Source organism: Lipophrys pholis (genome assembly GCF_963383615.2).
Source record: "Lipophrys pholis genome assembly, chromosome: 5".
Taxonomy (NCBI): Eukaryota; Metazoa; Chordata; class Actinopteri; order Blenniiformes; family Blenniidae; genus Lipophrys; species Lipophrys pholis.
Window position 1 is genome coordinate 16,190,020 of NC_137628.1, and position 16,404 is coordinate 16,206,423.

The 16,404-nt window shown below is 39.7% G+C and overlaps 1 protein-coding gene across 2 annotated transcripts in view; it reads right to left on the minus strand.

The window, feature by feature from the left end:
* LOC308110071 (alpha-1,6-mannosylglycoprotein 6-beta-N-acetylglucosaminyltransferase B-like) overlaps positions 1-16,404 on the minus strand; it is a 119,095-nt gene that overhangs the window by 46,832 nt on the left and 55,859 nt on the right. For both annotated transcript variants that reach the window (XM_080464128.1, XM_080464127.1), the window contains 2 exons: positions 14,396-14,560; positions 5,147-5,316 (listed from right to left, as the gene is read on the minus strand). In XM_080464128.1, coding sequence (XP_080320254.1) covers positions 5,147-5,316; positions 14,396-14,560 — 335 coding nt within the window. The remainder of the gene's footprint in view (positions 1-5,146; positions 5,317-14,395; positions 14,561-16,404) is intronic.

Genomic DNA, 16,404 nt, shown 5'->3' on the forward strand with positions numbered 1-16,404 from the left:
CAGTCCATCACACAGAGCAGGGACAGAAGCTCACACACTCACTCTTGCATCCAATTCACAGTCACCAATTATCTTCAAATACAAGTTTGAACACACCACCATACAACTGTTCACTTCACTCCGTGTTCACCGGTGTGAATTCTATCGAATACTAAGCATAGCTCTGTTAGAACTTTGAGATGTATTGCTATAGTGAATTAAAGAAAAAGTTTAACTTGTCTTCTTTACAACGTCTGATATGCTGGCTGTGATCTGCTGAAAACCAAATTTAAGTTAATGAGGATTTGAGATGCCCAGATTCCTATTGTGCCTCAGTGTTGTTGGAATTGTAGTTACATGTTAAAGAATTTTCTTTTAAAAAAAAAGGACAAACCGTCGAAGAAGACTTTCACTATATTTTGACCTAGATTTCCCATTGATGTGCACATTGTGCATACTAAGCCAGCGACTACGTTTTTAAAAATGTTTCTGCCTTCATTGAAATTCTTGTTTTTCAGTAAGAAATAAAATAAACAGCACCGGCAAGGACCCTGCAGCCAGCCTTCAGTGTGGTTTTGCACCCTTCAGTGAACAAAGAAGAAAGGATGGTAAATTCAATGTGACAGATGTTCAGAAACAACTCAATGACATCTGATGAATGTAACACTTTTTGAACAGCAGCAGCCACGTATTTCAAATATATAGATTCAAATTTTTATTTTTTTTACAGCTTGCTTCTTTTATGTGTGTCACCTCTGTCAACTCTCCTGTAACACCCACACAAGTTGTTTTATACCAGTGCTATGACGCTAAAGGAAAACAGCAGCGGTTCCACGCTACTTCACTGTTCAATAACTACTTCTTCAATATGTCCATTGTGTGCTACAGGTTACGCACTGCAAAAGGTCATTACTGCTTAGTTTGTGCCAGGTTTTTTCATCTCCCACTATTATTGAACTTTCTACTCGTCCACCTTTCCACTTTTGCTCCAGTCTTTCCTCCCAATCACACTAATACATTTCCTGTAAGTCAATGATGCAACTGGCACGAAGTTCAACTTCAGCAACTTAGTAAGCATACGTTGTGAGGAATGCACATTCAGCAGAGAAGGTGAAATGCAAAAAACCTGTCAGGTTGGTGTGCTGCTGTGTAGGCAAGTGAAAGGCGCTATAAAATCAGCTTCATGCATAAATGAAGGGCAGTGCATGATTCAAAACAAAAGGATGGCATTTATCAGTGAGCCTTCAAACTTTTTTTTGCATATTTGAATACAAAATGTCTCTCATTCAATAGAAACAAGCTCAGCACTTTGCTGTACTTCCTTACATTTTCTTTTGCCGTGAGAGTCCTCTACATGACCATTGTCTCTCATCCCATCATGTGCACAATGACAACCTTGAGACTGAAATATTTGTATGTCAGTGCGAGCAATTAAACGTATGATTCCGATAACATTATGACCCGCAGGCCACAAGACAAAGGCTATTAATATCAGTGGAGCACACTTTATTGTACCCAGAGTTATATCAGTGTGAAGTCATTGTTTGCCCATTGTGAGTCTCTCCGCGCTCTCTGCGTCTGTCTCTGGTGAATTATGTCTCCCCACCTGACTGCAGTGCTGACTAGGAACTATAAACCAGTGTGTATGTTATACACAGTAACACAACTCCAGACCTAATCGTCCCCACAGTGGCCAATTACAGCTACCCTCTGCCTCTTCTTGAGCCAATCACAGCTCTCTGATGTAGTTATCGGAGCGGTGTACACACCATGTGGACACAGAAACCAATGTGGAGTCGAAGAATCGAGGCGATGGATGGACCCTGGGCACTTCTTTGTTCTTGTTTGTTTTACATTTGGTCAGCACTCTGCCCAAAGGAGAGCAAAGCTGTTTCCAAGTCTGTGTTTAGACTTAACTTTGACTCAGCAGCCTCTTTGAGGTAATTGTTGTCCAACTGCCTGGTTTTCCTTTTGCCTTGATCAGCTTGACTGTTTCGGACTGAACAAACAGTTCACGGGATTTATTTAATATTGTCTCTGGCCGACATCGGCATCTGTCTTGTTTTGTCCACGTTAGCCATCTGACTGTCAAAGACAGAAACGTTCAAGATGTTGCATTTTTTAATAAATCAATCAACTAAACATCTTTCAGACAGTAAAATATAAAAACAAAACTAGAGTAATTCATACTGTATATGAAAAGTGTTCACTAAAATGTGACATTAGAATAATTAGATATAATGAAATTAAATGTATATGGGACCAATCATAATGAACAAGTGGACAAAGAAGTCCAAGCAACAATAACAGACTTCAACAATTAATTTGAGAGGAAAAATTATCACATTTTTTCAAGAAAGTCTGATGTCATAATTTTAAATGCTATTTTAGCGATTTAAATGTTAACAAACACAGACTCTATGATAACACTAATACAATTAGTGATAAGGTAATAGGAATACATGTATATCTTTTTTGAGATCGTCCTGTTATGTAGCACATATAAGTTCACGTTCAGAAAAACCACACTGAAATACATCCGAGTTTGCTTTCAAGAAAATACTCTGATCAGTGTATTCTTTTACAGATACTGGTTTCATTCTATGTGTATTCCATTGTGCCAACAAGCAGAAAATCAGCAATTACACTTTGAAATCACGAATCACTGTGTGGTTTCGTTTGTTTCAGCCACGAGGCAGAAAATATGGTGGCTACATTGTTTTTTACATGCGCTGTTTGTTTCGGCATAGCACCAATAAGCACCTTTTACATTAGCACCATATCTAAAACAAAGCATCCTTTAAGAGTGGAATTTATTTGACTGGAATTGATTTTTACCTGATAGTTTAACAACATGGACTCTTTACAATTACATTATCGTTTGTAATATATTACCATCAGGTTCACTTAGAACACTATAAACATCCCACTGTAGCTATAAAGCTTTCTACACAGAATGATAAACCACAGATCAATAAAACTATTACCAGGTTTGAAAGAAATGTACGGGGCATTACAAAGTAGAGGAGAGCATTTTTATTTTCACAGTACATCTCTGTGACAGCCTTATCGCCTCAGTGCAACCTTAACTCTCAATGTTTTTTGTTTCAGTGGAAGCCGGGACCAAGGGGAAATGAAAAATGTGAGAACAAAGTGCGATACATCAACACAAAAATGATAACTGCATAGTCCTTCCTCGTTTCACTTTCCTGCAACAATTCATGTGCAAAGATGAACATCAGGAGCCAAAGTTGATTTCTCACAAAGTGTTTTTAAAGTAGTGAGACAAATACATTTTTATTCCTTTCAAAGCCAATTCATGTGTGACCTGGTGGATAATGTAGTTGTCCATGCTGGTTTCTATGTATGAAGATATTGCACAGTCACCTAAGAGATTAGAACATGTGTGGTGAGAGTTTCTATAATTCTATCTTGAAATTGTGACTGGCCGGACACCACCATGATACATTTGTCGTAAAAATGATTCCGCCATCCATTTTGAACCTGACAAGCGACCTCAGCCTTGTGGATGTCCCTGCCATCTCTAAAGTCATTTTTTAACTACAGAATTCCTCTGGATTTTTTCCACTCTCTCCCGCCCCCTCTGAAAGTGTCATATGTCTACAAAATGACTGCCAAAGGCTTGGCGTCAATACAATACTTCTTCTGTGATTTGTGCGAGTTGTCGCCGCTTGAGCGCAGGCTGGAATACAGGGAACAGCGGGTTCTCTGTGGGCATCATTATATTGATCTATATCCTGTACCCTTGTCATCACAGTGATCAACGACGGCAGAAAGACAAAGACTATTGGTCCAATCAAGGCTGAACAAAGAGATCACCCTGTATGATTCGGTTTTGTCTTTTCACACTAACACCTATTCATAATTTCTTGTACAACATTGGCCATTTATCTTCAGCAAAGATGACAAGATTGTGATTTACACAGCTTCCGCTGTGGAGTCGATAGCACAGACTGGTCAGAACAAGCCTGAAGGGATCTTTCTCAACACGGCAGATTTACATCTATCCACCTGTGTGTGTGTGTGTGTGTGTGTGTGTGTGTGTGTGTGTGTGTGTGTGTGTGTGTGTGTGTGTGTGTGTGTGTGTGTGTGTGTGTGTGTGTGTGTGTGTGTGTGCGTGTGCGTGTGCGTGCGTTCACATGTGCGTGCTGGCTCTACAGTTGTATTCGTCAGCAGAAACATACAAGCGTGCTGACACGGGATAAAAGGACACACCAACGCAATCCCACTGACAGGAAACTGTGGGGCACGCCAATATACGATCAATACCGTCACAAATAAATCAACAGGACCTAAGTGCCCTCGTGTCTAATCTTTAGGTTAAGTGGGAAGGCGCTATAATCAGAGTGCAGACCTCTTTCATGTGGACTACCTGATGCTAACAGGAGAATTGCAGAAGGTCATCTGTTTGGTTTCAACGTTGTCATTAAGGGTCACAGGGTGGGGAGTATTTTGATTTGGACCTAATAAACACATCATCATCGGTGATATAGTTACTGATGAATCTTAGAGCGAAAGACAGTGCCATTTTATGGATCACTTTTGCTGAAACAATCAAACTGTTTACTTGGCATTGCAAATCAGTAACCTTAATGATGCTTACTCGGCTGTGGCCCGGCTCTCAGAGCTGATTGTCCAACAATCCTGAGGTCTAAGGCTGTATGAGCTTTGACTCTCGCTGATCATTGTGTTTCTATTCTTTGGTTCGTTAATACAAGTGTCTAAGGTGTCTTGGGCAAGGCACCAAACCCAACATTACTTGTCATGGGGGTAAACTACAGCCCCCCCCCCCCCCCCCCCATTGGTGTGTGCATCTGTTTGGGTGAATGTGAACAATAGAATACAGATTTAGAGACTAAAAGGCTTGAAAACATACCGCAGTTAGTAAGCAAAAGAACGGAAATTTACCTTTTCAGTAGTAACTCTCATTCAATTGAATGTTTGTTGGCTCTTTTATAAATTAGTCTTGACAACACAGTCTGGCATAGTTTGGTCTGCATACAAGCAGGAAGCAGCTAATTGGAAGCGATACATGGAGTTGATGAATGAGGAATTGGGAAGGATGTTAATGAGGATTAAAAATTCCCGAGAACCAACAGCAAGTTAAACATTCAATATAGTGAGACAGTGCAAATGAGAAACTCACCCCTGAAGCTCCTTGACAGACATGGAAATCTTGAGGTTGTGTCCCAGAACATGAAGGGCTGTCAAGATGTCAGCCCACTGGACCATCTCTCCCAGAGGCCCCCCCTTCAGCACCTTGGGACTGAAAACATCTCCAGATTCTTCTGTAAGGAAGCCGACATGGACCAGGATCTGAAACAAGACAAAGACTTATTGACATAAACTGTTCAAATTAACATCTGCAGAGGAGTTGAAATTACTCCGGATGATAAAACCAGGATTGTTTATTGTCTTTATATATCTACTTGATACGTGTTGATAATCATCATTCAGTTTGAACCACAACATACAGTGATGAGCAAAGGTTTTTTATTTTTCAGTTAAAATACTGAAAGTGATAAACAGATGTCAAATCAAATAATATAAGCAAGATCCCCCCCCATATTGCCTTAAAAGCCCAGATTGCCAAACTTGTACACTTTTCCTGGCTTTTTAGCAGGTAGTTCGTTTCCAGGATCTCAGAGAACAGGTCACTGGCCGATGTGATACTGATAGAGACAGAGTGTATTGAAACACTCACCAGGAGGTAACCGACCTGGATGTTCAAATAGTGATATTTATGACATTATCTTTATATGTCCTTTACTAAGGTAAACTGTAAACAATATCAAACTTAGATTCACTGGGGGGTTTTAGCCAATCCCAGCTAACTAAGAATATTAGCACGAGTGTTACCTTATACGAAAATAAATGAGTAACAGACTTTAAACGCAATAAGTTGAACTGACGATGTAATAATTCATAAAAACACATTGAAAAAAAAACCGCAACGTTAAAAAGTAACTTTACCGTCATCTGAAGCACAGTATACTCTTTCTATATGCGACTAGATAAAGTTAATCTCTTTGAAAGTTAAGCTTCTGCTATGCAAAACGTTTTAATGACTTTGAGGATTAGAATCATTGCAATTGCAGACTCTACGAGAAGGAAATTATTGCAACCGAAAAGTAATTCCTTGAAATCCCCAATGAGTTATCCCCCTATGCTCCAATGGAATAGCGGGCATATGAAACAATCCAGCATTATGTACTTTATTGCAAAACTAATTTCATAAGCACTGTATGCCTATACAGATAACTCCCTGTAACAAATTCCTTCAGAAAGTCCAATAGGAAAATCTTCTTGGTCTTAAAACATCATGAGACACGCAAAGGCATTATAACAGTCTATATGCGGTACTGTTATGCAAATTTGTCCATACAAGCTATAGTCCTGTCGTGCAGGTCCACCTAGCTACTTCATATTTAGTGCAATGCACTGAGAAATGAGCAACACATTACTTTTCGCAGTGGATTAGACACAGCCATGTCCAAACGTTGGTCTGCTGAGTAATCCTGATTATCTAACGCAGCATGAACACCTCCAGCTGCTTTTGCTGGCAAATGGAACCAACAGCTTTGACCATGCAACATACATAATGAGCTTAAAGCGAACTGTGAGAAGTTTGCCAGAAAGTTTTGAGTGGAACTGCATACTGTCTTGTTTTAATCTTCCCCCTTTTCATTATATTGTCATGACTGTTTCTCGGTGGAAGCCCATGATTTTCCTTCAAGCAGTGCTGCAGACCCGCCCTCCAATTTTACAAATTATAAAGTGATGACAAATTTTGGCCGACGCGCCCACTCTAATGAACATACAAAACCATGAGCTTGTTTCTCACGTTCTGCAGTAGAATGTTATTCTAGTTTTAGCAGACAATGCCTCGTGATCTCTGACACTCCCAAGAGGGTCCCAGAACCAAGTTTGGAGAACACTGTTGTATGCTACCACGACAAAATGACAAAACCACTCTCAGATCTTCTGTATCTTTTCACCTGTCACTACCATGAGGGGCAGAGCATTGAGGTAGCCTCCCCCACAACTCTTGAATTGATTCACCCCTGACCTTTACTGTGCTGACGAGCTTTGTCGCTTTCAATCACAGTCAAACTCATCTGTTCAGGATTCCTGGCTCTTTGTCAGGGGAAGCTTGACTGCACTTTTCAAGCAGATGCTGTATCTATTCATTGTCCATGTGTGATTATCTTGATTTTTTAAATATTTATTTTATTTTGTATTACTTGAGTGTCTTGAAAAGTACCCAAAAATAAATATTTATTTTAAAGGTTGAGCATCGACACTCACATTCATGGATATCTGTTATTCAGGAAAATATTGACATGTCAGCACATTTTAGAGAGTATGAGGCAAATGTTCCTTGTTTGCAATCATTGTGTGTCAACAGGATGAGTTTCAGTCCCATTTTCAAACTATTTTAGCTTTGCCTCTGCTCTACACCTTCTTATAAAGAAAAGCATCAATTTCTGTATATGTGATGGGGACTACCTCATAACCGTACAAAGTATCTTGAAAAAAATCCATTTAGATTCCAGACATACAAGCAAATTATGTCAAGTTGTAATCATACAATCTGTATGCATGATACGACTAAGTACTCAGTTCAACTGCCAAAGTAATTGCCACATGTAAAATGTATGTATAAAATAGTGGACAGTGATGCGTATGCAGCAGAGTTACGCTTCAATAAGACTCCAGCTGGCGTGAAAAATCCTCTGATTTAATAAACCTGCTCTATTAACTTTGGCTGCATATAAAAAAAAAAAAAAAAAAAAAAAAAGATAAGTGAAATTTAATTACAGTTTGGGTGGCAGATGGCTAGAGTGAAAATACATGGCTCCAATACTATTCACTCTCTTGGCATGATAGTGGTGGTGTTGGTTATCCGGCGTATCACACAAACACTGGCAACCATGCAAAAATGGGGACAGATGGAGCAGAAACGTGCACACTGGCCATGCAGGACAACTGTAAAATAAATATGAGGAATATATCATAGATGCAACTGAGGTGAAAACTGTGGTATTGATTCTACAGAAATGGATCCACATGTGAGTGCAGAGTTGGTAGGAAGGAAAGTAAGGTTGCGTTGACAACATAATCACCATCCAAACCTGATTTTACTTTCCTTCTAATAGGTAGTATTTGCGTGTATTCATGAATGTTAATTTAGCAATGATTTCAGTTGAGTTCAACGAAAACAATCACATCATTGATGGAGACTCAACCGTTTCAGGAGGTTTACTGGAAAACACACACACACACACACACACACACACACACACACACACACACACACACACACACACACACACACACACACACACACACACACACACACCCCATCAGTCTGATCCCGTACATTTGTTCTTGCACTTGCTGTGAAGTGTAACACAACAGGAAGAAACATTTCTGCAGAAAACAGACTGAACTCTGTAAATCTCAAGCAAAAGCTTTACTTCTGAAACTCCTGTTTCACGGCCAGCTGCCTCCCTCAGGAGTTTGATCACACACACAAGAGAGTGTAACTCTTTATGCAATGGACTTATGGCACTCCCAGATGGTGTGTGTGTGTGTGTGTGTGTGTGTGTGTGTGTGTGTGTGTGTGTGTGTGTGTGTGTGTGTGTGTGTGTGTGTGTGTGTGTGTGTGTGTGTGTGTGTGTGTGTGTGTGTGTGTGTGTGTGTGTTTTATGGATTTTGAAATTTGTTTGGTTTTGTTTGTTTGTGTGCATTCATGTCACACTGACACATCATTGAACTCCAGACAGAATCCTCTGTGCGTGTGTTCTGCAGAAACGCTCGCTCAGTTCCTGTGAGTTCGGGGATTCTCGAGAAGATCTAAAGCTTCTTTCTACGTTTACCATCCCACTGGGACTCAACATAAAGACTCACCAATCCCACAGAGGCAGAAGCAGAGCTACAATCACTGACTCACCTTTACAAAGTTGCAGGTGCTCACACATCCGTTTATTCACCATTCGTATCATTAAATCCTCAATTAGCTGTGAATTGAGACATTTCCACATAATTCATGTTTTGAATATTGTGTTCACTCTGACACATCTAGAATAGAGTCATTCCTCTCTGTAATACCCGGTTTCAATGTGAGTCAGGTGTGACATTGTCATGTTTTTGGAAGGTTTTCACCTGGTCTTCACCAGAATCCTGCCACAGTATAGACATGTGATAATAAATTGCTTGTAGGTCTGAATGTATACGTGTTTGATCATAAGTCTAGCCCAGTGATGGACTGTTGCACGTACAATGTCAACTATGATCACGGAGTACAGAAGACTGACAGAGGAGTGGCTTTTCAGTAAAAAGGAGATGTATATTCTTTCTGAAATCTTCTTTTTTTTAGATATTGTTCACTGTAAATTTACTTTCACTTGTGGTTTGACAAAGTTTTGAAAGTCACTTTTTTGTCTTTGTGACTTTTCTTCATATAATAGTTCTTTTCCCTTTCTGTTACACCCTACAGATCCCTAGACAGCCTAACAGGGATGTAAAAAAAAAAAACTTGGAACAAACTTTGGGAAACGCAATCAATTGCCTTTTGAGTACTAACATCAGGAATCCTTTGAGTGTGTATAGAAGTGAAATCCTTGGAAAGTCCTTGGTGCGTATATATATTAGAGCAGGAGGATAGAAGAGGCTCTCAAGTATGTCGCACTGCTTCCTGTACTCTGCTCTGCTCCACTCATCACTAACAGGCTAACGACAGAGGAATGCTAATGCTTGTCTCAGCATCTGTTAGCGCTCGACTCCGCATGAGGGCATGTGTGTCCGGGGGTGTGTGACCCTGTTCTCTCATGCGTTGTGGCCCTCGAGAAGGTCGCAGCTGTCCGATTGAGGGCCACGGGAGGCGACTCGAGATGGCACTGACAACCAGCACAACTCTCCCCTTATTTTCACCTTCTCTCTCATCCGTCTCCACGGGCTACTCGGTCCTTTTAAAATTCCATTTAAGATGGTCCTCTTTGTTACCATATAGTGCCAACACCCCCACCCCCCCACCCCCAACACCCACCTTTGATTCCTCAGTCATCACTTCACTTTCCATATCCGATTAGACTCCGACACTGTCTGCACTTCATCAGTCAGAGGTCAATTAGCTCTCAAGAGGGCAGACGGCAGGGAGAAGGGAAATTAACAGTTTAGCATATGCTGACAAATCCACTAAATGTGCATGCTGAACGCACATGATGAGGCAGAGGCTTACTTGCTCAGAGAGTAAAACTAACACCAGACAAGCTGTGAATACACTGTAACAGGTCACCAGGATGAGGTCAGCGTCTTTCAATCTGCACAATCACCTTTTAAAAAACCTTTCCATCACACCTCAACTAGGCTGAATATCTTTTTCCCTCTGATGTCTAGAAAAAAGAAAAATTGGCAATTTGTTTCATGAAAAGCTCCTTCGTTATAGTACCTGAATGAGCTGACCCTGGCTTTTGATTAAGTTTGATAACAGTGCTGCCAGGAAGAAAAAGAGGTTCTCTCAAATATTGCTTTGAAGGTAAAGTGCAGCAAAAGGTTGACTGTTTTCTTTTTGGACCTCACAACGCTGAAGAAATTGATAGGTTAGTAACAAAATACAGGAGATTTTGTAGAATATCTCAGTCAAGGTTGTTCTTCATTATTCACTCGGATATAAAATACCCCTCACCTGCAAATATACTTGAGTGCAAGCAATCTCTTTTGCTGTGACTTTCAGGTAAAATCCTTCAGAATTGCACTTCTTAAGTGTCTATGCTCCCTCTGACGTGTGCACACACAGATCTTTTTGTCCTTGTGGTGGCCCATGACAGCAAAGAAATAAAAAAAAAAGAGGTTTCTGTCTCATTTTCTTCTCCCTCTTGATCTTTCCTCCCTCCACCGTTACATTTCTGCTCTTCTAATTTATTCTATTTCAGAGTAAACATCCAGTGTGCTTACAATCAAAGGGAAAGCCAAACAAGGAAACAGAACAAAATCAACAGTACCCCATTGGAATAGCAAATACTGCACACTCAAGCAGAATACTAAAGTTGTTATTTGAAGCAGGGATTGTGTCAAAGACAGAGGTTAGGTGAGTGCAGGACTGTAGTCAATTCACGTCAGACAATGTTTTTTCCAGGGTCAAACTTAATTAAAATCAAACACGGGTTTTTTCCTCAATGCTGTAAGCTTATCTTAAAGTCATCCTTTCCAGAAAATCCAGTTTCTAAGATGGTTACTGTGTCTTCATGTTGTTTTTATATGCTAGGAGGTATGTCCTGAGTAAAATGAGAGCTCAGCTCAACAACTGAGCATTATTTCTTTGGAAGAGATGACAGCCAAAACATAGATTCAGGCAGCAGTTTGCAATCAGAATTCCCCATAGTTCACCCCCACATTTTCTTCTATCAGCATTTTCTCATTTGGATATGCAGTCATCCAAGTTCTCATATTCTCCATCGACGAGATCCTCATTTCTCACTCCAATCTCCCGCGTGTCCTCCTTTTCTGCATATATATACCTCCTCCCTGGCCTTTCTCTTCTCTTCTTCTAGTTTCTCCTGCAGCATCCTCTACCCTTCATAGCTATCATCTTTCCAAATATATGACCAAACCGTCTCTACCTCGTCCCTCTCACTCTCCCACAAAACCATCCAACATGAGCCCGTCTATCATGGTCACTCCCTCTTAAAACCGCAACATCCTCGGCTCTCTCACCTCCAGTTCAGCCTACTGCCTTTTGTTCAGCGTCATCCTCAAACTCAAACCTGTAGACGTTCTTCTTCAGCTATGGGACTCTTCAACCACATATGACTCCTGATACTTATTTCTATAAGTTCACTCTGTCTATAATGAGTGATCCCCCACTATAATTCTACTGATTATGCACAATCAGTCCATATATAGGACATGGAATTATGATCAAATTAATGCATTTTAAGATATGAGGAAGTGCAGTCACTTCAAAATAGTAAAGAATGGATTTATGTTCTTTGCATTAATACATACTTCAATTTGACTGTTTTATCAATGTACACACACTTATTATATTTCAGTGTAAAATGAATGCTAAGTACCCTAAATTGCCCATATTTGGCGACCTGGCCAGGTAACTGGATAAAGTGGTAAAGAAGATGGATGGATGGATGGATGGATGGATGGATGGATGGATGGAAGTTATACTGAGTAACACAATGATGGATAGTTTTTATAGTTGACCTTTCAATGTCTGTGTTTTCTTTACAAATCACACCTGCAAAACAACACAATTTGAGTCTGTTATAAGAGACACAACTTAGAGAATCTCCTGATCACAGCAGGCTGTGATCCCCTCATCCCCAATCCACCAGTAAGGCTAATTGACAACACAAGTCACAAAGGAGAGCTGATAAAATCAACATGCAAGGCGAGAACCTGTCTGAGCCCGAATCTCAGATTATACAGTATTTTGCTGCTGTAGCAATTTTTCTTGTGTTGCAGAGACGGATATATTAAATATATATGAAGAATCTGATTCATCAGCGAGTCAGTGACCCCCATTAAGCCTGAGCTACAAGTGAGTGGTGAAGTGGATGTGGATGTAAGGCTCGTTTACATATTTATAGATAGAGTACAAGGTAATAAAGGCGACTTTGTAGCTACATTTAAGATGCTTCAAGGGATTTGTAAGCCGAATGAAATTTCAATGATGCAAAGAAATGAGTATTACTGGCATTTAATAAATGCCAGAAGAAAAACTTAAAATTTTTATTTGAAACTGAATTGTAATTTTCAAGAATTAGAATGTGTGCACTGTGAGTTACTTTAAAAAATGTATGAGATTTTGCTGTGGGCGTTTACTGCTACTGTGTCCAATTAGCAGTGGAGAATACACACAGAACCACTGACAGTGGCAGAGAGAACACAAACATACACGTTTCCACTTCCGTTTCTAATTATGGTGATAAACAGCTTTGGACAGCCAAGGCTAACGCTTACAAACACCAGGACATCTGCTGTAGAGATAGCAGCAGCGGCACTTTGTACAGCTTATATAGGCAGTTCAAGCAGCCACGGAACCACGATAGAGGATAACAAATCCCCTCAGCGCAGTACAAGAATAGGGAACATCAATCACTGTGACAGAGGACTATTTCCACCCTTGTTAACTTATTTTAGAATGCTATGAGACCAAAGAAAAATATTTTGAACAGAACAGTCAGAATTTGGGTTCAGTTCTGCCTTCACACATTAAAATATTAATTTATCGTAACTTTCCCAGCAAAAAGAGGTGGATTTCTTGGAACACTCAACAATTCAAAATGTGACGATGTAAAAGTGAACCCACAGCAAGTTTTCTCAGACTCTTGACACTTTAGACATTTCATCGACATTTGAAACGTAAGCTTTGAAATGACAAAGTTCAGTTGTACAATTTAAACCATTTTTTAAAATGATTTACTCTACAACCACACCTTGGCCATGTCTTCACTTCTAATCTCTTTCTTTGTTCTTAATCCATATTCCACGGTGCGATTCACCCCCACCCTCGTCTTCCTCACTTTATTTTTTTCCATCTTGCATTGGCACATGCTTGACAGTTGGTTATAATCCCAATCAATCACTATTATCACTGCTTTAATAAAATTATTTTCTTGCATTCATCCATGCGAAGCAACCAGAAAATGTAGCTGCACATATAAAACAGCTTTAACATCTGCCAAAACTACATCAGTGTTACAGTATGGTGCAGCAGTTGAAGAAACTATACAGTAGCGCAGCTTTCAAAAACACAAAAAGGCTGATGTATAACAATTATAGATGTAAAATACAGATCGCAGTGATGGGCGACAACTTATCATTACATCGTCTATCATTTTTCTCCCACAAGCTATTATCATTCAGCTGGAGAACCTTCAAGAACCACCAGAGCGAAGCCTTTTTTATGCATAGCTACTTGAGAAGAAAATACCTTTATGAAAATCACTTTAACCGCTGTGCATTATTCTTGCAGGCTGTTAGGACTGCCTTCCACTTTTGTTTGATATTTTCCTGTGGCAGAATTCCGTTGTACAGCTGTATTCCTCCACTGTACCTCCAACCATCTTTCTTCTTGCTTTTTGTATTTTAAACGCTCTTATCATTAATCTTCTGCTCTCAAGCATTTACCAAGAAATATTAGAGCACCTATGGTTATGGTTATGGTTTTTGTCTGTCTTCAGTCCATCAGAGTCCAAATCTCATGCACACACCTGGAGCACACGCAAACTTCTAAAAGCTCCAAATCAAAACAGTCCCTTCTAACAGTGATGCAAGAGTGCTCACATCTACTCCATAGTGTGCACTCAAACACGTTTTTCATCCACCAAATGTGCATTTTTCATCAGTTTCATCTCACGTCCCCTGATTTCCTTACCTTCTTCTGGTCCCTCCATCGCTGTCCCAGTTTGGCGTCGAGGCGGTTGGCGGCTGTGGCCCACTGTTGTGCGATCCGGCGAATGCGACGCTTCATGAAACTGAGAGACTCTTTTCCTGTTCCAACCTGGTCAAGCAGTACAGAAAGGTCTGTGCGAAAGGCAGCCTGGAAAAGCAAAGGATGACAGTAAAACAAAATGGGAAAAGATGGAAGGTCAGCAAAACTGTAAGTAACTGTAGGTGTTTAGTGAGAGACCAGTACTAATATGGCTATGGAAACCGACTGAGTAAATTCTATTTTCGACAAGATGGAAATCCTGTAATATTTTTGCTTTTTAAGCAAAAAAAAAAAAGTCCACATTAACACTTGTGTGAATTATCTAAAGCAGCATTTCATCAGTGAGCCACTTCATATCTTCAGGCTCACCTGCCAATGAAATATGAGCAAAGAAATTACATTGAAATCTAGTGCGTTTTCTAATGAAGCCGATAAACACCAAGGACTTTCTTCCTCTGAAAATCACCTTGGTTTGCTCTTATTTGTGTGAAATATGGAAGAATACAATTATATTGAGATTAAGATACCGTCCATCATCCACATAGGCATTCTGCTTTGCCTTCTGAAAGTTTCACTGCTTCTAGAAGTATTCAAGGAAAAATGGCAAGGTGAATGCGCACATGCAGGTCTGTCTGGGCTGTGTCTTCCCACAAAGTCCCTTTTACTTTAAACTTAACTGTCAAAGCTGAGTTTTATTGCATTAAGGATTGCAAGCAATTACTCCACCATGATGAATTCACTTCATCCGATCCCTCAATTGCCGCTGCAGCTGGAAACTGACCCCAAATGTTAACGGACTAAAAGTAGACAAACAAAATAATGAAATCTGTTTTAAAATCAAGAGAAGGTTGAGGAAACCTGTCTACACATGCACACACCTCCATACCATAAATAGATGCAGAGCTGGTGTGAACATATTTAAAGACTTACCAAGCAATCAAAACCAGACTATACTCGTGACGTTAAAAAAGGGTGAGGAGTTTTCCTTTGTTAGGCTCAGAGAGGAGATGTTCATGCAGGTCTATCAGTGTAATAATATATGTGGATGGATAATTTGTGGACCGCTCTATGACCTTAAAGTCAATGTCAAGAAAAGACTGGAGGATCATTATGGGGAGGATCAAGTCTCTTCTCATTAACAGGAAGCAAAGAGAATCCAATGAAGGTTATAAAATGATGTAGTTAAAGGGGGGGCTACCAGCTCACACTGCTACTTCTCAAGAAAATGATTGTTCTTATCTTTATGATTGCCAGTCTGGGCATGTGATTGACACCTTAGGGGTCTATAATAACAATCTTCTGCGATTAATTCTCTGTTATTGTCACTAAATGCTGCCTGAAACAGTGATACACAGGCAAGAAAATGACAGAATGACGGAAAATATTTTGGGTCACAAAAGACTATAATTACAATTCAAATGTGGCCTCTGTATCAGTCCCAGTTTCAGTAAAAAAAAAGAAAATTCTAGTCAATTCATTTTTTCCTCTCTGACAGGCTATTATTTAACTTCTTGACTTAACTTTCTCCCCTTTAAATTCAACAAAGAGATCTGTAATCACAATTTCAAGGCAGCAATAACAGGGAATACAAACCTGAATTTCAAGAAGGATGGGACAATGAATACAAATATCATGAATCTGTATTTTTATTATTTCATTATTCACAATAGAACATCTATCACTATCTTTTCACTAGCAGTGGCAGGACTGCAACTTTAGGGAGCATCTATTTACTCCAGTGCCACATCTTTTGGCCATGTAGTCGTGACTGATTATTATTTTAAATTAAATAATGCACTTACGGTTTCAGAAGTTTGTAGTCACTGAGATAGATATTTCTTTTTCAAATAAATTGTGTGGTAACAGCTGGTAAAAACAACCAAGTGACACAAGAAGAAAAAAAGCCATTTCTAAACATGAAAAATTGGCTAAAATATGTTAAAAATCTACTT